Here is a 23,342-nt window from a genome sequence, read left to right on the forward strand (position 1 = left end):
AATATTTTATTTGTGTATTTATAAATATATAAATAAATTGTATTCTCATGTTATGTCCCATTCAATTATTTATATTTTTTCAATAATTTAACAGTAAAAATTTTACTAAACACACATGACTACTTTTAAAATTCATAGTACTTTTGAAAATAAATTTACTAAATATATAACTAATTTTTTTTACAACTGATTATTTCTTTAGTACAATTAACTGCAATTATTTTAAACACTGTAACATTATTAAATTGGCCCTAAAATATAATTATGTTATCAATTAAAAAAATAAAATAAAGAAACCCGGTCGACCCAGACAACCGAACCACAACCCCAAATCCGAGCAACATGGTTCAACAGGTGGCAAAAGAAAGCGTAGGGACCAAAGGAAACCACAAGCGCACAACCATATTCACGTATACACACACAAAACGCACAGGTTTTCGTTTTATTCTTTACGCCGAGGGTAAGGGTAGCTTCCAGAACAACAAACAATATTATTACCACTCGCTTCTTTCACTCGATTAAGGAGGGGAAAAAAAAGAGAAAGAAGAGAAACCCTAGGTGCCTTCATCACTATGGGTAAGCTATCACGCGCTGCTTCGTTTCAATTTTCACTATCTGGAGCTTCTCATCGAATTGCGATTTCTTTTTAATTAATTGTTTTTGTTGGATCTGCTGATTTTTATTTGATTAATCTCTGATTGTTTATGCTCTGGTCTGATTTCAGTTGAACTGTCCGTTACGAATTTTAATTCGTTGTGATATTTTTCCCGATTTTGCGGCTGAGTATATAAATGTTTCTGTGCTTCGTTTATTTTATTTTGCAGTGGCTGGGAAATTTGGTTGAAGTTTAGTAAAATATCTTGGAATTGTAGTTTGTGTTTATTTTTTATTTAAATTTTTATTTTTCATGAATGCATGATGATTCTGGTGTTGCAATAGGAGAGATTTGTTTTATGTTGGCATGATGAACTTGTTAATAATTATGTTTGTATTCTTTGCTGATGACCAAATGTTCAAGAAATGTTGTAATTAACTTGTTTGAGTTCCCCAATTGGTAGATATTGAGGAGGATATCCGCTCATTACAGCTTGACTCCGCAGGTAGTATTTGAAGGGTTCATGTAGTGAATTTTATTTTATTTTTGCTCTTCCTGTTTTTTGGAAATTTGTTGAATGTTTGAATCGAATCTTAGCAGAAGAGAATAATGGGGTGGTCAATCCTGGAGATGCAAGGCCAGAAGAAGTTGAGGTGGTGGATAAGATGGAGGAAGGTTGGTAGGATTGATAAATTTCATTGTAGCGCTTTTTTGTCAGTACAAATTTATTTTGAGAAAGTGTATAAAGTGCAATTGTGGTTGATGGAGATAACTTTTAGACCTGTTCAATGCCTAAATTTGGCTTTGTTGCAATCACATAAATATGATCAAAATTTTGAAATGAGAAAATTTCAATCAAAATGCTCCAAAACTGAAACTATTGGATTTTGATGGTTTTTTTGTATGTGATATATATAACTGTGACTTACTACACATTTTGATGTAATTGTGGTTGGTTGTAGCCCTCTTGAGTGAAATGGCTTTGTTTTTTTTGACTTGCATTCAACTCTATGATGTTTGTGGGATCCTTTATGGGAGTAAGAATTATTTCTCGCTGGACGGAATAGTTTCTCTTCACATGGTAGCATTTCAGTTGATCATGCATATTTATTTTTATTTCAACAATAATAAATGTAGAGCCGTCTTATTTTCTTCAACAGAATTTTAAGTTAAATCTTAATGCCATGCAGTAGCTTTTCATGCTGCTTGTGGATGCCTGTTAGGCTAGTGCTTTTGCAATCAAACTGGTTGCTGATTAACCTGTTGGAATGTCAGTTCACTTGCATTTGCCCTTCCTCCATTGAGTGTAGTTTGATTTATTCGGGAAGTCAATTATTTGCTCTGTTTTGACCTTATATTTAGCAATTGTAGTTGCTAAAAGCATTACAAATAATTGCTGCTTCAACTGTTTAGTACAATAGAAATCGTTTTGGTTTTTCTCACTTCTCTTTCCTGCAATTTGGAGCCATGCCCCTTTTTTTCACATGTTCCGAATTCCCCTAAGATTATTTGTAAAACACCAATCTCGTTGTTCGGCAAGAGAGTAATCTTTTTTGCATTAATAGTGCATTCTTCTTGTGCCCCAATGAAACTACAAATGGCTACAACCTGTCATATGAATTAGATTTGAAAATGTTTTACAAATTATGTTTTGATGCTTTTAGATTCAGAGGAGGTGCAAGCAGTATCCCAGCCTGTTCATCCTGAGCCTAAAGGTTTTACTGAACTATTTTCTGTTATGTTTTTAATTTTCATAATGCTTATATTTCTTTTTGCTAGTTTTTTGCTTAAAAGGCGGATAGCTTCTTCTTTGCTTAACCATCAAATCATTTCTCATGCTTATTGGTTGACCTGGATTTTTAGTGAAACACAAGGAAGTATCTGCGGTGGAAGATGCTGAATCTCAGCAAGAGACTGAAGGAAATAATAAGCGACACTTGAATGTTGTATTTATTGGTCATGTTGGTAGGTTGATGTAATTTATGGTTTTTTAACCTTATTAATACACAGATGTCATCATTTATTAAATGGCTTTATTTCAAATTACTCATCCAATTTTCCTATATGTCAATATATTTATGCATTCATTGCCCCTTATTAAGAATGTTATATGAAAATAACATACTGTCACTAAATACTATCAAGCACTATTCTCTTCCTCATGGCTAGGAACTGTGTGGTAAATCTGAAGCCTGTGGTGGATGATTGACCCTAGCTTGTTTGTGATTTATGCCTTCAAAATTAATTGAAGAATGCTTAATAAATACTTTGATTGATAAGGATTGATTACGTTATATATTTGAGTGACGCATTGTGTTTCAAATATCCTGGGTTTTCCGTTTAAACTGATCCTTCTGAGTAGAATTTCTTTTGGAGTCTTTTTATATGTTTTTATTACTTTTTTCACGGTCAAGAAATAGATTATTTCAACGGTAAAACTGTTGTTAAATTTCTGTTAACTGTAAGGTATTTATGTAGTGAGAGTGGAAGAAAAGGAAAATTTATCAAGACTTAGATCTTTCTTCTTTCTATGAGCAAGTAATGATAACTAAACTCTGCACCATATACTTTAAAAATCAAAGTTAATTTATAGAATTAGTTTATTTAATCCTGTTATTTGAATTTTGAAGCAAACCTTTTAACTTTTTATTTTTATTTTTTTTGGGGGTCCTGTGAAGGACTTTTCCTTACTGAAGATAGTTTTGTGAAAAATTTTATTTCTTGTTTTAATTACAAATACTATGGTTTTTCTCTATCTCTAAAAGAATAGTGTTCCATCTGTTTTAATATCCTAGTCTCCTACCTGAAATCAATGTGGTTGAACTGTCATATCTTGTGTGTGTTTTTGCAGATGCTGGAAAGTCTACCACTGGAGGCCAGATACTTTTTCTTAGTGGCCAGGTCGATGACCGTACAATTCAAAAATATGAGAAAGAAGCAAAGGATAAAAGTAGAGAAAGCTGGTGAGACTTCATTTTGGTTAATTTTACTACAGTTCCACTGCTGGGGAGCATACAGGCAGCAAAATCGCAGAAGGCTATACATTCTAGTATCATTTTATAAATTGGGAAGTTGATTTGCACCTTGTTTTGGGGCCAAACACTGGAATATTATTAGGTTACATAATTAAAGAGTTTTTCTTGAATTTTCCTCTGCATCAATTAGTCCTTGTCCTTGTCCTTGCAGTAACAGTAACAGCCACTGGATGACAATTTTTAAACAGCATTGTTTCTGCTGGATATAATTTCTTAACTATTTCCTTATGTATCAAATATCATATCAATCACACTTTCTGTAGTTCTGAAAGTTTGGAATTCTTTTCAAGAACATCTTGATGTTATTGTTTGTTTGTCTTTATTTTGGTCATATTTCTATGATATGCACTTCTGCGACCATCTAATTTTTTGTTTTCCCCAACTGTTTAAATTCCAAATACTCTGATGCCTGATCTTTTATATATATATATATATATATAGGCGCACTATTTCTATTCCTTTCAAGTTTAATTCCATTGCTAATTTGGGTTTCTCTAGATAATTCGTGTTGCTCCATGATAGTCTGCTTTAGTTCAGTTTGATGTTGTTTCCTTTTAGAATATTTGATGTGGTATTTTATGGATGTCCACTTCTTTACTAGAACATCCTTTGCTAATCTTGACCATTTTCTACATGTTAGGTATATGGCGTATATTATGGACACTAATGAAGAGGAGAGGATCAAGGTATTTTTTTAATATCGTAAAGAATTTGGCAACTTCAAATGCTGTGGTACTTTATTGAATTAACTGTTTTTATATAAATGAAATTTGTCACCTACTTTGTAGGGTAAAACAGTAGAAGTTGGAAGAGCTCACTTTGAAACTGAGACTACTAGATTTACAATTTTGGATGCGCCGGTAAGGGACTGTGTTTAGCTTATGAATTTATTTCTGTATTATTACTATTGTGGTCACTTATAAGTTGCTGTACATTGTTGTTGTTGGTTGGTCTGCTAAAGTAGAATAGAAAAAGCACTGAACTTGACCTTAGGCCATTCTAATTTGTTTAGTATAAATTGATTGCTGAAATCCATATTTATCCCTCTTTTCTATTGTGGGGAAATATCTTAACTTGTGCTTCTATGGATTCTTCAGGGTCACAAGAGTTATGTCCCTAATATGATTAGTGGGGCATCTCAAGCTGATATTGGTGTACTGGTCAGTTAGTGCTGATGTTTCTTTTCCTTTTTTTTTGGTGAGTTCTGCATTTTCAATGTTTTCTTGACCTCAGTGTCTGTGTGTCTCTAATTAGGTAATTTCTGCTCGAAAAGGAGAGTTTGAAACTGGGTTTGAGAAAGGAGGGCAGACCCGTGAACATGTCATGCTTGCAAAAACCTTGGGCGTGACTAAACTGCTTCTTGTTGTAAATAAAATGGATGACCACACTGTGAACTGGTCAAAGGAAAGGTGTTGACCTGTCTCATGACTTTCTTATTGTGCCTTTTCTGTGCTTTAGCTTTTCTTCATTATTGACCTTCTTACAGGTATGATGAGATTGAATCAAAGATGACACCATTTTTAAAGGCTTCGGGCTACAATGTGAAGAAAGGTATTGTATCATTGGCTTTATGAAAGACTTGTTAGAATTGTTTTGCCTAATAGTTTTATACCATACACATCATTTTAATTTTCATATTTTTATAAAAGCAGTCAGGAAAAAAGCTATTTATTGTTTCAGAGGGATAAAGTAAATAATTTTATCAGTTTACCTTGCAATTTTCCTAGTCCTGGGAAGGTTTTAAAATTCTTTGTGATGTGAGAGTCTGTTTGCCTGTTATTACAGAAGAAGCCCTGGTTCACATAGTCGCTTTTGTAATTTTCTCTTTATTTTGTTCACTAAGATTTTATTTGTTTCCTGCCAGGAAAAATAACTGCATTATTGTTTGACCAACAATGAATAATCTATTCCTGTTTCTGTCAGAACTATGTCTCTGAGAAGAGTTGCAGGTTTTAGGAGCGAATTCTACATTTTTTTTTGGGAGGGGGGGGGGGGGAACTAAGGGCATATTGGCAATAGCATTCAAGTAGATTTTGCGCTGGTAGAGCTTTTAGAACAACCCAACACACCAACCCCCACACACCCCCCCTTCTTCTTCCAACCAAAGAAAAAGGAAGGTTAATTTGTTGTCTATTATACCTTTTAGTAAAACTATAAATTTACTTTATAGACATGTTTTTAATGTTACATTACAAGAGAAATGAAAAAAATTGTAAAAACTAAATAAGAGTGCTTCAAATGATTTAACCCTTTAAAAGAGCTTCACTCCTCAACTCTACTGCCAAAACGCAAAATTTGAGCTCTTTTTAGTTAAGTTATACTAGCTTTTTAAACCCCAGAAGCTCTACTCTATTTGCAACCAAAGCTTTTTGGCATTAAAAAGAATTTCTTGGCCACAAAAGCCATATCAAAACAAAAAATTTGCAGTAAATGTCATTTTTCTTTCTTTTGCGAGTATCAGAAATCATCCTCAAGAATTTTTTTTTCCACATTATAGCTTTAATTTGGATATTTGATCATCATGGGTGACATTTTCAGTTGATAATTTCTTGGGTTGGTGACATATTAGCAAAAACCTTACGTTGGTCTTAGGTTCTTCTATTATGTGGGGAAGAAGTACTAAAAATATCTTCCCCTGTTGCTTGTCATAGAAAGGGTGACATGTTTCTGTTAGTTTGTTAGGGAGATGCAACCAAGGCATGGCATTGATGTTCAAAATTCCTTTGCTTGTCCAAGGAGTGAGTTCTTTTCTGATTGGCAAAGTTCCTGTTCATTGAAATAAAAGTGAAACATTTCCATAAGTAGATGCATTGTGGTTGTTGGAAAGGACATGCTGTTTTTGGTTTCAGTGTTCAAAATTTTTTATTCTGCATAGTAAGTGCTTTGGTTTTGTTGAAATGAGTCAGTAGTAATTCTTCATTTGAAAGTTCTGAAAAAATGAATTTTCAATTATCAATATGATTTATTTTATTCTTTGCATCTTACTACTTTATCATGTCCACTTCTTGAGGTAGGATCTGTAGTACCCTTTATTATACACAAATTATTACAGAGTTTTGGCCATCGTATCAAAACACATCCCATGATGCAAAACTTGTATTTAATGCACAATTGTATGCATTTACTTTTTGCATGTGTAAGATACAATCATGACCATTCAAAGTGTAAAAAATGAAGGCTATTGATCTTAAACCTTGTCAGTTAATGTTTTGTCCCTTTGATATTTTCAAAATGTTTGAAACATTATGTACCATAGGAATTAAATTATTGAAGAATGGGTCACTTTCTCGGATGCAGCATCTATGAACTTGATACAGGCTTTCCATTAGCCAGCCTTTGGTGCAAGACACTGGCTTTTCCATTTCATTTCTTTTAAGCTCATGTATTGAGGTTCTGTGTTTAGTACTTAATGATTATCATGTTTCTTTGAATTACGCTGTATTAAAGAAAATCTTTGTGCAGAACTTAGCTTCTTGAGTGATTGATTGGCCATTTTGCCTTCATAGTTTGCTGCAGAACGATTTGATAGCATACTTGTATCTGGTTGTTTAATGCTGCGTTTATTCTTATATAAATTTGCAGATGTGCAGTTTCTCCCAATATCTGGTTTGATGGGCTTAAACATGAAAACAAGAGTGGACAAAAGCCTTTGTCCATGGTGGAATGGCCCCTGTCTTTTTGAAGCCCTTGATCGTATTGAGATAACTCCTCGAGATCCTAATGGTCCATTTAGGTATACACTAACCTTTTACGTTTGGATTTTCATTGTTCTTCTTCTTGTTGCTGCCACTTAAATTGGTTTAAATCTCTTTATGTACAGAAGTTTTTTGTGATTTTATCAACATGTTCACTATAGTGCTAGCACTTTTTTATCATCTGTTTTAGTATGGGGTGCTTTGAATGAGTGACATTATTTTCTTTTGGAAAGATCCTTCGTCTTGAAAATAGAGTTATCATCCTTTCACTATGCTGAGTATTGCGAAATAAAAAGCCACTACACGAATCATTGGAAAATGACACTTCTCTCGTTAACTTTTTAAAAATAACTGTTTACTGCACTTCTGTCACTTTCATTAGTTGACTTATAAAATACTAATTTTGCCCTTAATGAATAACTCTGACAATAAAAAGAAAATGATACAAATTAATGCCATGTGAATTTATAATTTTACCTTGCTCTTGGTGTGAAACCATTTAAATTGAAAATGGTGATTAAATGACATTATTGCCCCTGCAATTGATCTGTTGCATGATCAATTGTGAATTGGTGGAAACGTTGTAAACTGATATTTTTAAGAAGTTAATGTAGTAAAGTATTACCTTTCAATAATTCTTGTATTGGTATGTTATTTCGCAATACTTGCCGTAGCCCTTAGACTTAATTGCAAATTTGGGTTTTGTTGAAGAAAATACAATTTTGTCCGTATAACGTCAGTGTGACATCATCGTTAGACTAACGACAATGATGGAAATGTATTAAACTGTTCTTTTTTTTAAAGTTAATGTAGTGAAGTATTACTTTTCATTAATTCGTGTAGTGGTTTATTATTTTGCAATACTTGCCGTAGTGAAAGGATGATAACCCTTGAAAATATCCATTAATATACTTTTTCATAACGGTTAATTAAATTTCTATATTTGATTGTAGGATGCCTATAATTGACAAATTCAAGGACATGGGAACTGTTGTTATGGGGAAGGTGGAATCTGGTAGTGTACGGGAGGGGGATTCCTTGTTGGTCATGCCAAACAAGGTATCTGCTCTAGACTTGCTTGTTTTCTGACCTGTTTCATTCTTTTATACCTTTGTTTTTGTTAATTAATCTAACACATCAATTTGCAGGCTCAAGTTAAAGTTCTGGCCATATACTGTGATGACAATAGGGTTAGGCATGCAGGACCTGGTGAAAATCTACGGATCAGATTATCTGGAATTGAAGAGGAAGATATACTATCTGGTTTTGTCTTGTCAAGTGTTGGTAAGTTCTCTTGCTTTCTATTACTTTTTGGGGGTAATAATTTATTGGTACAATAATTGAAAATGTTTGGATTGCAGTTACAGTTTTTTGTTTTCTTACAGTAATTCTTAGTAGATAATTGTCCACTATTGATTATGTGGTGGTGTTAATTTTTGTTCCTCCTTTTTTAGCTGATAGGAATGACATTTTGAAGATGTGTTTTGATGTTTTAGAAAATTGCATTGACATATTTGGCTCTTAACTTGTTATGCTCAGTTCAATGCTTTCTGATATTCAATTGATGTTTGTAACGGCCTAGTTTTGCTTTGCTTGTTGGTAGACTGCTTATTAAAAAAAGAAAGAACTATTGCAATGTAGGGTTTTACTTTTACCAGTAAGTTAATATTCGGCATGTATATATTGAGGTTTGGCATACTTGCCTGCTGATGCTTGATTTTAATTAGGTTATACATTCTTCCCTCTGATAATAAAGAATTTTATTTGTTATTCAAAGCTAAGTTCAGACAGAAGTTTATATATTGAATGAGTATATTTTCGTATTCTTTTTCATATGATTGCAAATAAAGTTGTAGACTTCCATACTGTGCAGTGGAATCCATTTATGTTTATTATAATTCATTTTATTTTAGTAAAATATGATTTAATTATCCCAATGCATTCATGTTTATTTTACATTTTTATTCTTTGTTTTCCATGTATTGTTTTGGTGACTTAATTTTATTTTACTGCAGCAAAACCAGTAGCCGCAGTCACTGAATTTATTGCCCAGTTGCAGATTCTTGAGTTGCTGGACAATGTATGCATGAGAACTTTGATTTCTTTTTCCAGTGATTCTTTTTTGTGCAAATTGCATTTTTTGAATTTTAGTTGGTGAATGCAAATTCTGTAACCCTTGGATTTTGTTGCTCTTTAGGCAATTTTTACGGCCGGCTACAAGGCTGTTTTACACATTCATGCTGTTGTCGAGGAATGTGAGATTGTTGAACTGCTACATCAAATCGATCTGAAGACGAAGAAACCGATGAAAAAGAAAGTTCTCTTTGTTAAGAATGGTGCTATTGTTGTTTGCCGTATTCAGGTTTGTTGCATGTCTTGATTAATAATTTTATAAGTGTGGTTTTGTTTGTTTATTTTTTACTTATAAAATTGGCAATTCTCTTCTTTTCTTTCCCTTTCCCCCATTATTATTTTCTATAAATGTATAAAAGAATGAGTTGAAAGTCTCCCATGTGGGTTAAGACTCATTGGAGAACAATGGAACTAGAAGCGGAAATATATAGTTTGGACATGGGAATTTTCAGCAGATGGGTGGTGCCAAATGATTTAACGTCTTTTTGATATTCTCTTATATTGATCCTCCTAACAAAATGTGTACCTTAGGTGAACGGGTAGTACCAAATGAATTTGAGGTCTTTTTCATATTCTCTTATGTTATCCTCCTAACAAAATGTGCACCTTAGGTGAACAATTCGATATGCACTGAAAAGTTTGCAGATTTTGCGCAGCTGGGAAGGTTCACACTTCGCACTGAAGGTGATGATGGATGGTGTCATTATTATTGTTATTATTTGGTAATTAATTATGATTTCTTTGTTTCTAAGTCATAACGTGTTTGTCTTTCAGGGAAAACAGTAGCAGTGGGTAAGGTGACTGAGCTTCCTACAGTAAGCAGTAGTGCTTAAAACAATTTTGGCATCTAGAGGTTAGGGTTATTTATATTACTTTGTTGGATTTTCTTTTTCCATACCAAGTTTCTTGAACATGTCTGTTATTCTCGTGTTCCACTTTCCTGTCATTTGGAAATTAAGTGTTTTAAAAATTCCTCTTAGTAAATGAAGTTATTTGTTACCTGTTTTTTGTACATTTGTCTTCACATCTAAATTACCTGGTCTGAGTTTGGAGTACTGGAATTTAACTCATCAATTTTCGAAATTGAGCTTACTTTATTTTCATAAATTATCTTTAAATTTCAGAATATATACTTTTAGGTTTATAAGAACAATCGCTAGCTGCCATTTAGGTTTTCAAGCTTGAGCTTAATTTCACCACGGGTTAAAATTCTGTTGACTATTGCGAAATATTACTGGTCGATCATGTCTGCATGGAGTGTGTGCTGATACTGCTGGAAAAAATGCCAATCGTCACCACTGATATTTTGATAGTTAATTTATTCTGACAGGTGAGTTGAATCAACAAGGCTTTTTGAGTAGCTATTTTTGTCCCAGCTGAACGGGGTTTGAATTGAAATAGCATCTCCTGCAACTTATTGAAATTCATTGATTCAGCCTTTGCGAGAAACACACAGCTCTTAATGGCGCTTATGTAGTGCACTGCGTTATTGATGGTTTTGTTGTTTGATGGGTGTTAAGTATGCACTAATTTGTTCACCCATTGCCATTTTTACAGCTTACATATAGTTATAATTGATATTTTTGTCAGTCAGTCTGTTCAAAGTTCGCTTAATATGAGTAATATTTTTGATGTTCTCTTACCTCAAGATTTGTCTCTTTGAATGAAACTCATAAATCTTTGTTTTTGCATGGCATCATGTCTTAGAAATCACTTTTCGGTCTCCGGTTTCTACTGAATTGGTTGTATCTTCCTACGTCAATTGAGTGTTGCAACAATACAGTAACTATCCTAGCCTAGCCTTCAAGCAATTCTGGTGCAATTGCATCTTTATTGCTAAGTTCAATACTGTACAAGGTCTTGGCTTCGAGCCACTAGTGTGCGTCTATTAACTAAAACAAAGTAAAAGTAGTTCGATTCTGAAAAGGTAACTCAATTCTGGTTATTGCACTGCACGGAATTATGCGATACTTAAGCCTTCAACTATCTATCTTGATCGTGTTAGGGCTATTATGTGGTGGATAAAGATATGGAATGTGGTTATTTGTTTTCTATTCTTAGCCTCTATCATAAGACTTTCACTGATGGGCTCCTTGGAGAACAACCCACTTGGGGAATCTTGTAGCCCATAAATGTAATTTGCATAAGGGGAACTTCAATGATAAAAAATTATTTTTGAAATATATATATATATATATATATATATATATAGTGAGGCTCGAACTTAATACTTAGTTTTAGCCTATTTTGAAAAGTGTATCGATGAGTAATTGAGTGGTTCAAACAGTTCGATCTTAAATGTAAATCTTAAATAAAATATTAAATAGATACAAGGATAAATACTTTAAAATTCTAATTTCTCAAAAATTATTGGAATGTGTTATTTCAAAAAACTAAAAAACATAACAGTAAAAAATGTATTTTGTTTCATCAGATGTTAAATTTTGTAAATTAAGAGCCATAACACAATCTCTATCAATATTGTAAACTGTTTATAACATAATGCTACAAAGGATTGGATGTGGGTTGGTTTGGTTTGGGTATCTAGTTAATCGAAATTAAATAAAAGAAAATTGAGTTAAGTTTAAACCAATCCAAATATTTTTAATCCAACCCAAACTTGGGGTTAGTTTGGGTTTGGTTTGAATTTTATTATCAAAATATTTTTTGTTTGATAAATTCAATTATCAAAGTTATAATAATTATTAATTGTTATACATATTAATTATTAAATATTAAAATATGAAAAAAATATAGTCGATAAAAAAATTGTAAATAATGAAATTTGTAATAACCATGCTGTAATTGATTATTTTGATGCTTTAACTAGCAATGCATTCGTACAAACATTAGTGTCTGTTTGGTATGATTTATTTAGTAGTCATAAGTGCTTATTTAATTCAATAAACTCTTATCATAATTTTTGTTGTTGTTTGATTTTTTTTTAATAGAGTTTTTTAAGTTTAAATAAGTTATTTTACCTCTACTAGAAAAAACTCAAATTTTAGATTTTTGGGAGTAGAGGTTGAAAAACTTTTTTAAATGTCAAAATATCTAAAATATCCTCTACTTATTTGATAACTTTATTTATTATTTTCATAATAAAACTTAAAAAACTTGTTTATTAAAGTAATTTCATAAATTTTTAATAAAATCTCTTATTGACAAGACAACCAAATAACTAAACTTTTTCTAGTAAAAACTCTACTTAAAAAGCTGTATCGACAAGTGGACACAACATGAAGTAAGATAAAATTTTCACCATGGTGATAATTTTTTCATTATTTTTACATACTTATAACTAGAATTATGAATTATGATGTGTTAAATATTATTCGAAAAATATTTCAAAAAATTGTTACTGATAACAATAAATTTGTGATAATCTTATCACTAATTCTTTGGCTTTTTTTTATCAACATTGTTCGTAAGTAAAATGTGATCAATTAATACCAACAAAGTGTTGGCTCCACTGGCAATGGAGTTCCCCTTAAGTGGCTTGACTGGGTTTGCTCCCCAGTTCGAGTCGCAGGGAAGTCGCATTTGTTGGGAGAACCTGTGGCTTCCGGTTCGAGCGAAGACTTCTAGTCTGGGTTGTGGTACGGGCTTAAAGGTGCCCCCCACAGTTGGGGCCCTCCTCAGGATACCTCGTGATTAAGACAAAAAAAAAAAAAGAATGTGATCAATTAATTTGGAAAAGGTCGTATCTTTGTCCAAATTAAAACTACCTTGCTTTCTTTTATGACTTCATCACTAATTTTTGGCATTTTTCTTTCTTTTCTTCTATTTTTTTGGCGTTAAAAATCAAATTATCTGCTACAACTCCGTTACAAATCCATTATGATGACCTAAACCCAATTGCATTAAAGAGAACTGTTTGGGAGAGATACTGTTTGGGATAAACATGTCGACGAGACCAGGAATGACGAGCAGATATTTGATGGCAGAGTTTTGCGAACCGGTGTGTTCCGTAAAAGCCTGGTGCGCGGAAGAACAGGAGCAGAAATATCCTGCTCGTCCACGATGTTGTCATCCGCGAGGCCAATTTCCTATAAGAGGCATACGGCCATTCCGGCTAGAGGTCGATAGGCGAGGAGACCCAGTCGACGGCAGTTGGCAAGACATGCTCTCCAGCCCGAGAATCTAGGCACGACAGCCACGCTTTCCCCTGAGCCGTGGCGTAACATGCAAGATCTCGCAGAACCACGACAACCACGCTTTCCCCTGAACCATGGCGTAACACGCAAGATCCCACGTTTGCCCATAACGCAGCAGTCAGAGCCCCAGACCGTCTCGAAGAAAGCGGAAAACTGGGATTCAGAGGAAGCCTATAAAAAGGTAACCAACGAAGGTAAAAGGGTTAGCATTTTTTGAGATAAAAGAAAAAAACCACGAAAAAGCCATAAGACCTGTGGCAAGCGTTCCCCGAACCTTGATATCTGACTTGAGCGTCGGAGGGTTTGCGCCGGGAGAACAACCGACGTACTCTGACTTGTCTGTGTGTGCAGGGATATCTGGAGAAGAAGCATTACTAGGAGACCTCCTGGTCGTGGGGAAGTTGATCGAGCAGAGATCCTGGTAGTAGAACGAGGAGAACCGGAATCTCGCATCAACATTTTGGCGCCGTCTGTGGGGATGTAGAGCAAAAAGCTTCTGTTGATAGCAAGAAGAGGGGTGAAGTAAGCGAAAAGCAATGGAGACAGGAGGAAGTAGTGCACAAGGGGGTGATATGAGGCTTAACGATTCCGTGACGCTGAGGGAGATAGTCAGTGAAGCGCGGGAAAAAGTCATGTTCGACCGGATGGAACGGATGGAAAAGCAGATGGAGACCTTGACAACCATCCTGCATGAGCTGCGGAGCGAGCGAAGGGTAACCCAAGAGGGAAGGGTGAGAGGTGGTGGAATGGCACCAGGTCTCGATAGTGCGGGGAGAAGTCAAACCACAGAGAGATTTGGTGGTGAGAGGGGTAACGTACCTCTACGGGGAGAATTTCATAGAGAAAGAGAGCGGTCCCCGGCAAGACAGACTTGTGACGCGGACGGCGGGGTGGTGAATGCAGAGGAAACAGAGTTGAGGCAACACTTGCAAGATGTAGAGCAAGAGCGGGATCAAGTTGCAGCACGTGACCCTGGTCGTGCAGGGCAGCTGGAGGAGGAAGTGCGCAGACTAGCGCAGATAATTGACGACATGCAGGGGAGGAACAGAGCCCCTGGTTGGAGGATAATGCTGGACGGAGAATCGCCGCTCGCAGCGGAGATCATGAGGGCTGTTATTCCGAGAGATTTCCGCCTCCCCGACCTCAGATACTCAGGAAGAACTGATCCGCTGATGCACATAGAGCGCTTCAACGACATAACTGGGGTACAAGGACTATCTCAATCCCAAAGGTGCAGGGTGTTCCCACTATCCCTCGAGGGACGTGCACGAGAATGGTACAGGAAACTTCCTCGGGGCAGCATTAAAACCTTCGAGCAGATGTGCCAGGAATTCGCAGAGCAGTTCAGTGGGGCAATGTCACCGGAAGATGACATGATGGAGCTGAAAAGCATGAAACATGGGGAGCAAGAAACCCTTCGGGAATTCATCAAGAGGTTTCATCGGGCTGTCCTCGACTTGGGAGCCTTCAACCACCCTCAGGCGTTAAGTGGACTGAAAGAAGTGGTGAAGATAGGAAGGCTGTGGTACAATTTGAGAAGCCCAGCTATTCAAACGTATGCGGCCGCATACGAGCAGGCTAAAAGAGACATCGAGATTGAAGAGGAGAAGGCTGCACGGATCAAGACAGACCAGTTGGAAGGGTTGGGGAGGAAAGAGAAGAAAGCATTACCAGGGAATGGGCCGATCAGGAGGAGGGACCACCAGGCCTCCGGTAGTGGAGCAGGAGGTAGGGTCACCGCTTACCAGCCTCATCAGAGGCCACCACAGTATCAGCACAGCAGGGCGCAACCTCCTCGTTCCCCAGCTAGGGAACCTTGGACAAGAAATGATCCGGCATCTGGTGGTCTTCATCAACATTCCCACGGTGGCAGGACGAGCAGACCAGAAGTACTTCCACCGCCCCCAACTTAGAGCGGGGCAAACAGAGAAAGAGCAGTGCATCTGATTGACTAGAACCAGGACTATGGGCGGTACACCCCCTTGAAGATGTCCCTGGATGAGGTATATGAGGCCATAAAGGATCGAGGGCTGCTGCACCTCCCTACACCAATAACAAAGCTACCCAACAGGAGGGATAGAGGACGTTATTGTAAGTTCCATGGCACCCATGGCCATACCACAACAGAGTGTAGAGATCTCAAGACCCAAGTCGAAGATTTGGTGAGAAATCGGTACCTGGACGAGTTTATGGATGGGACTTTTCCGATGGTGGCCACGACAGATGAAGGGGAGCAGGGTGATAGAATCTTGAGGCGCGAGCAGCCCGCAGTAAGGGTGATAGCTGGGGGCCCAACGTTGGCCGGAGATTCAAACAGATCGAGAAAAAATTATGCTAGGTACGCCATGACCAGTAAAGAGGTACTCCTCAACACCCCAGCAGCCAAACGAGCAAGGGTCAGGCAATTGCCAATCATGTGGACGGATGAGGATGAGGAAGAGATTCTATACCCCCACGAGGATGCCTTAGTCATCAGGGCTACGGTCGCTAGCAAGAAGTTTGACCGGATACTGGTTGATACAGGGAGCTCAGTTGATGTGTTATTTAAGTCAACCCTGGAAGAGATGGGAATAGCCGACCGAAAGTTGGAATACACCAACACCTCCTTGAAGGGGTTCGGAGGAGGGAAGCTGGTTCCTCTGGGCGTGGTCGAACTGCCCATCACAATTGGGAGCCCCCCGACAGAAAGAACAGTGATACTGGACTTTGTCGTAGTGGATGAGGAAGGTCCTTACCAGATGATCCTAGGTCGGCCATTTTTAAGGATGAGCAAAGCGGTGTTGTCCAACCGTTATCTGGCTCTGAAGTACCGGGTGAATGGGGTAGTAGGAGTGGTACGAGGAGACCAGAGGATCGCAAGAAACTGCTACTCCTCGGCAGCAAGGGAGGCAATGCAGATAACATCCCTCGATACCCGAGTGGAAAACAAGACTGGCAGACAAGAACCTGTAGAGGATCTGGAAACAGTGAGCATGGGACTGGAGAACCCGGGAAAGACGATCAGAATCGGGTCGAGACTTAAGAGAGAGCAAAAGCAGGAGTTGGTGAAATGCTTACAGGCTCATGCTGATGTGTTTGCCTGGATACATGAGGACATGCCGGGGATTGACCCTGAGGTAGCGTGTCATAAGCTGGCAATAAAGAAAGGTGCTTGGGCAGTAAGGCAGAAGAGAAGGTGCTTCAACCAGGAGAGGTACGAGGCTGTAAATGACGAGGTGGAGAAGCTCTTGAGAGCAGGGTTCATTCGGGAAGTCAGTTACCCAGAATGGATATCAAATGTGATGCTGGTAAAGAAGGCAAACGGCAAGTGGAGGATGTGTGTGGATTTCACAGACCTCAACAAGGCGTGCCCAAAAGACAGCTTCCCTTTACCAAGGATCGATCAGCTAGTAGATTCAACGGCTGGACATGGTCTGCTTAGCTTCATGGACGCATTCTCGGGATACAACCAGATCCCCATGTACGAGCAGGATGAGGAGAGTACGGCTTTCATCACTAACCAAGGTTTGTTCTGTTACAGGGTGATGCCATTCGGTCTCAAGAATGCTGGGGCCACCTATCAAAGGCTGGTGAACAAAGTCTTTAAGCCGTTGATCGGGAAAACCATGGAGGTGTACGTGGATGACATGATTACCAAGTCCAAAATCCCGAAGGAACACGTCAGACACCTCGAGGAGACATTCGAGCTTTTGAGGAAGTATAAGATGAAGCTCAACCCGGAGAAGTGTGCTTTTGGGGTCGAGTCAGGGAAATTCCTAGGATTCATGGTGAGCCATAGGGGGATTGAAGCAAATCCCGAGAAAATCCAGGCGATTGTGCAAATGACGTCTCCTCGTAACCTGAAGGAGATGCAGAGCCTCACGGGGAGGTTGGCGGCGTTGAGCAGATTCATATCCAAGGCTACAGATAAGTGTCAGCCATTCTTTCAAGTGATAAGGAGGGGAAAGAAAACAGAATGGACCCCAGAATGCGAGGAAGCCTTCCGAAACTTGAAGCAATACTTACAGCAAGCTCCGCTGCTGTCCACACCGAGGGATGAGGACAAGTTGTATCTGTATTTGGCGGTATCGGATCGGGCCGCCAGTTCTGTTCTGGTGAGAGAGGAAGAAGGAGTTCAGTATCCGATATACTACACCAGCAAGGCCCTGCTCGACGCTGAGGCCAGATACCCACCGTTGGAGAAATGGGCACTTGCCCTTGTGGTTGCTGCTCGGAAGTTGAGGCCATATTTTCAAGCCTTCCCGGTCTCGGTAATAACAAACCAGCCATTGCGTCAAACTCTGCACAAGCCAGATGCCTCTGGTCGGCTCGTCAAGTGGGCTGTGGAGCTGAGCGAGTTCGACATAGACTATAAACCCCGCGCGGCGATAAAGGCCCAGGTAATGGCCGATTTCGTAGCTGAATTCACAGAGCCCGAAGTATGCTTAGATCAACAAGATGCAGCTATAGGCAATGACGAAACTCAAGTATGGCAGATGTGTGTGGATGGGTCATCAGGGGAGCGGGGTTCAGGAGCAGGGATTGTCCTGGAAGGCCCAGAGGGGGAGGAGATCTCTTATGCTGTAAAGTTGGAATTTGCAGCCACAAATAACCAGGCAGAGTATGAAGCCTTGATAGCAGGTCTGGAATTGGCTAAGGCCGTGAAAGCAGACAGAGTTAAGATCAGAACCGATTCCCAGCTGGTTGCGAATCATGTCAGTGAAAGATTCCAACCAAGAGAGGAGAAGATGGAACAGTACCTGAAAATAGTCAGGCAGATGATGGGGAAGTTCGAGGCAGCGGAGGTGATACAAATCCCCAGGGAGCAGAATAGTCGAGCAGACATTTTGGCGAGGATGGCAGCAGTAGCCGACCCAAAAATGCCAAAGTCGGTCCCTCTGGAGGTGAAGTCCAGCCCAAGTATCGAGCAGAATTTGGGGGTGTTACGGATAGAACAAAAATGCTCGTGGAGGGACCCGATAGTTTCATACCTTAGAGACAGGGTATTACCACCGGACAAGCTGCGAGCTCGGAAGATTAGAGCCCAGGCCTCGAGATACACGATGATCGATGGGGTACTGTATCGGCGATGATATACATTACCGTTCCTTCGGTGTTTGGATGAGGACGACGCTGATTACGTGCTGAGAGAAGTACATGAAGGAATTTGCAGAAATCATTCTGGCGGGAGGTCCCTGGCCCACAAGGTTCTAAGGCATGGATATTTCTGGCCGACAATGCACCAGGACGCGCAAAAGAAGACCAGGGGTTGTGCAAGCTGCCAGAGTTTTGCAAATTTCTCCAACCAACCACCAGAGAAGCTCACCTCCATGGCCTCCCCTTGGCCATTTGCTCAATGGGGAATTGATCTAATCGGCCCATTGCCAAAAGGACGAGGAGCAGCAACACATGCAATAGTTGCTATAGATTACTTCACGAAGTGGATAGAGGTGGAAGCCCTTAGCAGGATCACAGAGAAGAAAACAACAGACTTCGTGTGGAGAAACCTGGTCTGTCGATACGGGATCCTTTATGCCTTGGTAACGGATAATGGCAGGCAGTTCGATAATCACAGCTTCAGGGATTTCTGCCAGAACCTCGGGATAGAGCTGAAGTATTGCTCGCCTGCTCACCCTCAATCGAATGGACAAGTAGAAGCAGCCAACAAGACCATCAAGAGGCTTCTGAAAACCAGGCTCGGAGCAAAAAAGGGTGCTTGGGTTGACGAGCTGTCAGGTGTGCTATGGGCATACAGAACAACCCACAAAACCGCAACTGGGGAGACACCGTTCGCTTTGGCTTTCGGACATGAAGCGGTCGTGCCGGCTGAGATAGGAACGACCACACACTGGACAAGTCATTTCAATGAGTAGGAGAACGACGAGCAGATATGTTTGAATCTTGATCTGCTAACGGAAAGGAGGGAGCAAGCAGCCGAGCGATCAGTCACTTACCAACAAAGGGTTGCTCGGTATTATAACCAGAAGGTGAACATACGGCAATTCAGGGTCGGAGACTGGGTACTGAGAAGAGTGAATCAGAGCACCAAAGATTCGACTCAAGGAGTGCTGGGACCGAATTGGGAAGGGCCATATAGAGTCAAGTAGATAGCGGGACCCGGAGCTTACAAGCTGGTCCGCGCGGACGGCCACGAGGTGAAACGCCCATGGAACGCAGCACACCTCCGGAAATACTTCCAGTAAGACTTGTTCACATTTGAAAGCTATTTTCGCTCATGTTCATTATCGTTTATCTTTCACGCTTTATGTCCGAACTATTTCATGTAAGTCAAATCCTGCCATTAATGGAACGTCGCGGAATTTCATTCGCTCGAAACCGAGAAAAACCCAAGGCACGCAAAGGCTCGCCAAGTCTCAAAGCCTGTGTTATGGCGAGACAGAAGCCAAGCGTGCCGGGATCTGCTCGACCACGAGAAGGCGAGCAGACTCCAAAACATTCGAAGAAATTCCCAAGGCACGCAAAGGCTCGCCAAGTCTCAAAGCCTGTCTTATGGCGAGACAGAAGCCAAGCGTGCCGGGATCTGCTCGACCACGAGAAGGCGAGCAGACTCCAAAACATTCGAAGAAATTCCCAAGGCATGCAAAGGCTCGCCAAGTCTCAAAGCCTGTGTTATGGCGAGACCGAAGCCAAGCGTGCCAGGATCTGCTCGACCGCGCGAAGGCAAACCGAATCCCAGGCATTGAAAAATCTTCAAAGGCATGCGGCAAAACCATGAGCCAAGCCAGAACCTGCTCGTCCAGACAAAGACAAGCAGATTCTCAAACGAAAATTAATTCATAATTACAACACAAGAAAGTAATCAAAAAACACTTTTATTAATTTGTTAATGATTAACAGAGGGGATAATCTTCATGGACATTGTCCATTACCAAAAAAAAAAAAATATATATATATATATATATCAAAAAGACGGCGGATCAGTGAGCCGAGCAGCATCGGTTGGCTAGACCTCCTCAGGTGCGGGGGGGTATCGCCAGTTGCGTCCGGGGGGGTGCTCGCCTCGCCAACTTCAGCAGGGACTGCACGAGGAGGAGAGTTTTCCTCCTTAATCACGATCGGCCCTACCCCCTCGGCATCTTCCTTGGCCGCCTCCTCATCCATATGCCGAGCGACACCAGCTGCAAGGTCATCCATCTTCAGGTCAGGGTGTTGCTTCCCGAGGACGGCCATGATGCAACGATAGGAATGCCGAAGTCCCTGGTCGTACTGGTTGTCGGCCTCCCTCTCCAAGTTCTCGACCTGAGCTCGGTGGGAGTCACGGAGAGATTCGAGCTGAGCCTCATACATAGCCTTCTGCCTTTGCAGCTCCTCCTCGAGGGTAATGGCTTTCGCTTGAGCAAGTGATTCTCGCTCAATCAGCTTCAGATTCTCGAGATTCAGCTCCCCTGCTTTCTTCTCGGCAACGTCAGCTCTGCTCGTCGCCGATTGAATATCCTCCTTCATCTTCCGGTCGTAGCGGCCAACCTTAGCCTTGTAATAGGTGGTCTTGTAGCTGAGGTGGAAAGCGCTATTCTGCATGGCCCCCACCAGCTCACCCAAGGTGCGGCCGTCAAAGCCCTCCAGGTCCTTCTTGCTCACGGATTTAGTTAACTCATTGAGGTAAGGGACCAGATGTTCTGCTCGGCTGTCAGGTAAGCGAGATCGAGGCCCGACAGGAGGAGAAGAGGTAGCAGGATCTGTGGCTACTCCACTAGCTTCCCCGACTTTTATAGGAGCCGGAGGTAAAATCTTCAAGGGTGGGGCCTGCGGCACGATGTTGGCCCGCTTTGCGGTAGGGGCATCCTTACTCTCGTCCCTCTTCGTGGTTGGAGGTCGAGAACGTTTTCGGGTCAGAGCCCCAATCACAGTGTCCTCCATCCTATGGCCAGGAAGTATCAAGCGAGACTCGAGCAAGTTGTATGTGGTTAACAGTTCCCGGCTCGAGCAGGAATTGACTAGAACAGTCTCAACCTGTTTGAGCTGGCCAGGTCGGAGTGGGAAATGAACGCCCCAAGAAACTACAACACAAACAGACACTTGGTTAGAAACAAGCCAATAAAACAAGAACATTTATGGATGCAAGGCATCTGAAGCGAGCAGGCAACCTGGGACCGTGAAACGGGGTGGGACTCGATAATCCTTCCCGTCCATTTGTGCGACCTGACCCCAAGGACCCCCAGCAAAAAAGAACTTTCTCTTCCAATTCCCACCACCACCAGTAGGGAGGTCGGTTATAGGTTTCCTGCTCTTGGTGCTAGATTGGAAGTAGTACCAGCCGGCATCTTTGGGGCTGCTCTTTAGCTGGTACAGGTGCTTCACCTCATCAACCGTGGGCTCGCTTTGGCAACATCTGTCCCACAATATGAACAGACCAGAAAGCACTCTCCACCCATTGGGATTCAGCTGACCAGGAGCTAGATTTAGCCCGTTAAGTATCCGGGCAAAGTAAGGTTGCAAGGGACACCTCAGCCCGTATTTAAAGCTGTCCAGATACAGGGTAACATATCCCCTAGGAGGCCGGCTGGGAGCATCCTTCTTTCCCGGGACCTTGAGAGGTATCTCGCCAGGAATGCTATACCTCAGCCGGAGGTCCTCGAGCTCATCAAACGTGGTCGTGCACGTCATGTAATCAATAGCGTAATCCCGCGATAGGGCTCTACCTCCTATTGTACTCCTCCCCTCTGGTCGCGGCGCTCCTGATGGGGACGCCTCACCAGAATCATCTCCTCGACCCTCACTCAAAGTATCCTCGGAGCCAGAAGATCCATCCTCACCATTACTCCCGCTCGTAGAGGTCGTTTGGGGAGACATGCTCCTAGCACTAATCCTGACACTAGACCTAATAGGCTCTAAGGGGATCTCGGGGTCAAAGGCGGGATCGGTGAGCAGACTAGGCAGGAAGTCCAACTCGTCGTCATCAACCTCAATGACCTTCTCTTTGCCTTTCGACATTCCCTAAACTCTAACCACAACACCACCAACTACTACCCAAACGAAAGAAAAAAGAAGTTATCTACAAACTATCCGAGACCGAGGAGAGAGAAGTAATACCTGAAGTACTGCTTCGATCAGAGAAAGGCAAGGATGGGGGCTTCGTGCCGGAACTTCTTTGCCGGAGAAACAGAGACGGAAACGGAGACGGAGTGAATGGTGAATATGCCGTTCGAGAGGATTTGGCTTTCCAAATGAGGACGGACTCTTGGGTTGCCAGCATATAACTGCGCCGAATCCCGAGGGTCTCATAACTGTCGGTTTGAAATTCAAATGGAGGGGGGGATTTCTGCCACGTCACCTCGTCCGCAATTAAATGCGACATGACTCTTGGCAGCCTTTTCCAATCCCACGCGAGCGAGTACTGTCGAGTTTCCACTGCTGGTCCACTACATTACCCAACACCAGAAACTGGGGGACCGGTGTTTGGGAGAGATACTGTTTGGGATAAACATGTCGACGAGACCAGGAATGACGAGCAGATATCTGATGGCAGAGTTTTGCGAACCGGTGTGTTCCGTAAAAGCCTGGTGCGCAGAAGAACAGGAGCAGAAATATCCTGCTCGTCCACGATGTTGTCATCCGCGAGGCCAATTTCCTATAAGAGGCATACGGCCATTCCGGCTAGAGGTCGATAGGCGAGGAGACCCGGTCGACGGCAGTTGGCAAGACATGCTCTCCAGCCCGAGAATCTAGGCACGACAGCCACGCTTTCCCCTGAGCCGTGGCGTAACACGCAAGATCTCACAGAACCACG

At 40.8% G+C, this 23,342-nt stretch overlaps 3 protein-coding genes across 5 annotated transcripts; 2 read left to right on the forward strand and 1 right to left on the reverse strand.

The window, feature by feature from the left end:
• Positions 1 to 408: 408 nt before the first annotated feature.
• Positions 409 to 11,106, forward strand: LOC18056141 (eukaryotic peptide chain release factor GTP-binding subunit ERF3A). 3 transcript variants are annotated; one of them, XM_024177509.1, is made up of 19 exons: positions 409 to 576; positions 1,059 to 1,100; positions 1,193 to 1,270; positions 2,260 to 2,310; positions 2,459 to 2,560; positions 3,447 to 3,558; positions 4,271 to 4,316; positions 4,419 to 4,490; positions 4,728 to 4,790; positions 4,885 to 5,039; positions 5,117 to 5,181; positions 7,213 to 7,363; positions 8,279 to 8,384; positions 8,474 to 8,609; positions 9,341 to 9,405; positions 9,523 to 9,687; positions 10,070 to 10,142; positions 10,233 to 10,311; positions 10,772 to 11,106. In XM_024177509.1, the coding sequence occupies exons 1-18, from the start codon at positions 573 to 575 to the stop codon at positions 10,289 to 10,291; spliced, it is 1,545 nt and encodes a 514-aa protein (XP_024033277.1). In that variant the 5' UTR covers positions 409 to 572; the 3' UTR covers positions 10,292 to 10,311; positions 10,772 to 11,106. The 3 variants fall into 3 exon arrangements, with proteins under 3 accessions (XP_024033277.1, XP_006451678.2, XP_006451676.1); XM_006451615.2 differs by having other exon boundaries at positions 10,789 to 11,106; XM_006451613.2 differs by having other exon boundaries at positions 410 to 576; positions 1,196 to 1,270; positions 10,789 to 11,106.
• Positions 11,107 to 15,603: 4,497 nt separating this feature from the next.
• Positions 15,604 to 19,701, forward strand: LOC112095658. Its single transcript, XM_024177757.1, has 5 exons — positions 15,604 to 16,342; positions 16,583 to 16,731; positions 16,804 to 18,669; positions 18,721 to 19,104; positions 19,468 to 19,701. The coding sequence occupies exons 1-5, from the start codon at positions 15,604 to 15,606 to the stop codon at positions 19,699 to 19,701; spliced, it is 3,372 nt and encodes a 1,123-aa protein (XP_024033525.1).
• A 604-nt stretch (positions 19,702 to 20,305) lies between these two features.
• Positions 20,306 to 22,837, reverse strand: LOC112095659. The gene is made up of 5 exons (XM_024177758.1): positions 22,646 to 22,837; positions 22,059 to 22,549; positions 21,700 to 21,932; positions 20,590 to 21,612; positions 20,306 to 20,343 (listed from the first exon to the last, which is right to left on the reverse strand). The coding sequence occupies exons 1-5, from the start codon at positions 22,835 to 22,837 to the stop codon at positions 20,306 to 20,308; spliced, it is 1,977 nt and encodes a 658-aa protein (XP_024033526.1).
• Between the last annotated feature and the right edge of the window lie 505 nt (positions 22,838 to 23,342).

The sequence above is a fragment of the Citrus clementina genome, unplaced genomic scaffold (assembly GCF_000493195.1).
Source record: "Citrus clementina cultivar Clemenules unplaced genomic scaffold, Citrus_clementina_v1.0 scaffold_1, whole genome shotgun sequence".
NCBI classification, from domain to species: domain Eukaryota; kingdom Viridiplantae; phylum Streptophyta; class Magnoliopsida; order Sapindales; family Rutaceae; genus Citrus; species Citrus x clementina.

Bases quoted from the DNA above. Each gene is read 5' to 3' on its own strand.
- LOC112095659 (XM_024177758.1), bottom strand. From the start codon at position 22,837: ATGAGACCCTCGGGATTCGGCGCAGTTATATGCTGGCAACCCAAGAGT. The intron at 21,933-22,058 runs GTGTCCCTTGCA...ATGTTGCCAAAG, and splicing joins AGCTTTAAATACGGGCTGAG to CGAGCCCACGGTTGATGAGG. The intron at 20,344-20,589 runs GCGATACCCCCC...CTGGACGAGCAG, and splicing joins CACCCCCCCGGACGCAACTG to GTTCTGGCTTGGCTCATGGT.
- LOC112095658 (XM_024177757.1), top strand. From the start codon at position 15,604: ATGTCCCTGGATGAGGTATATGAGGCCATAAAGGATCGAGGGCTGCTG. The intron at 18,670-18,720 runs GTACTGTATCGG...TGTTTGGATGAG, and splicing joins GATACACGATGATCGATGGG to GACGACGCTGATTACGTGCT. The intron at 19,105-19,467 runs GTCTGTCGATAC...TTCAATGAGTAG, and splicing joins ACTTCGTGTGGAGAAACCTG to GAGAACGACGAGCAGATATG.
- LOC18056141 (XM_024177509.1), top strand. The intron at 4,317-4,418 runs GTATTTTTTTAA...CCTACTTTGTAG, and splicing joins ATGAAGAGGAGAGGATCAAG to GGTAAAACAGTAGAAGTTGG. The intron at 10,143-10,232 runs GTGATGATGGAT...TTTGTCTTTCAG, and splicing joins GTTCACACTTCGCACTGAAG to GGAAAACAGTAGCAGTGGGT.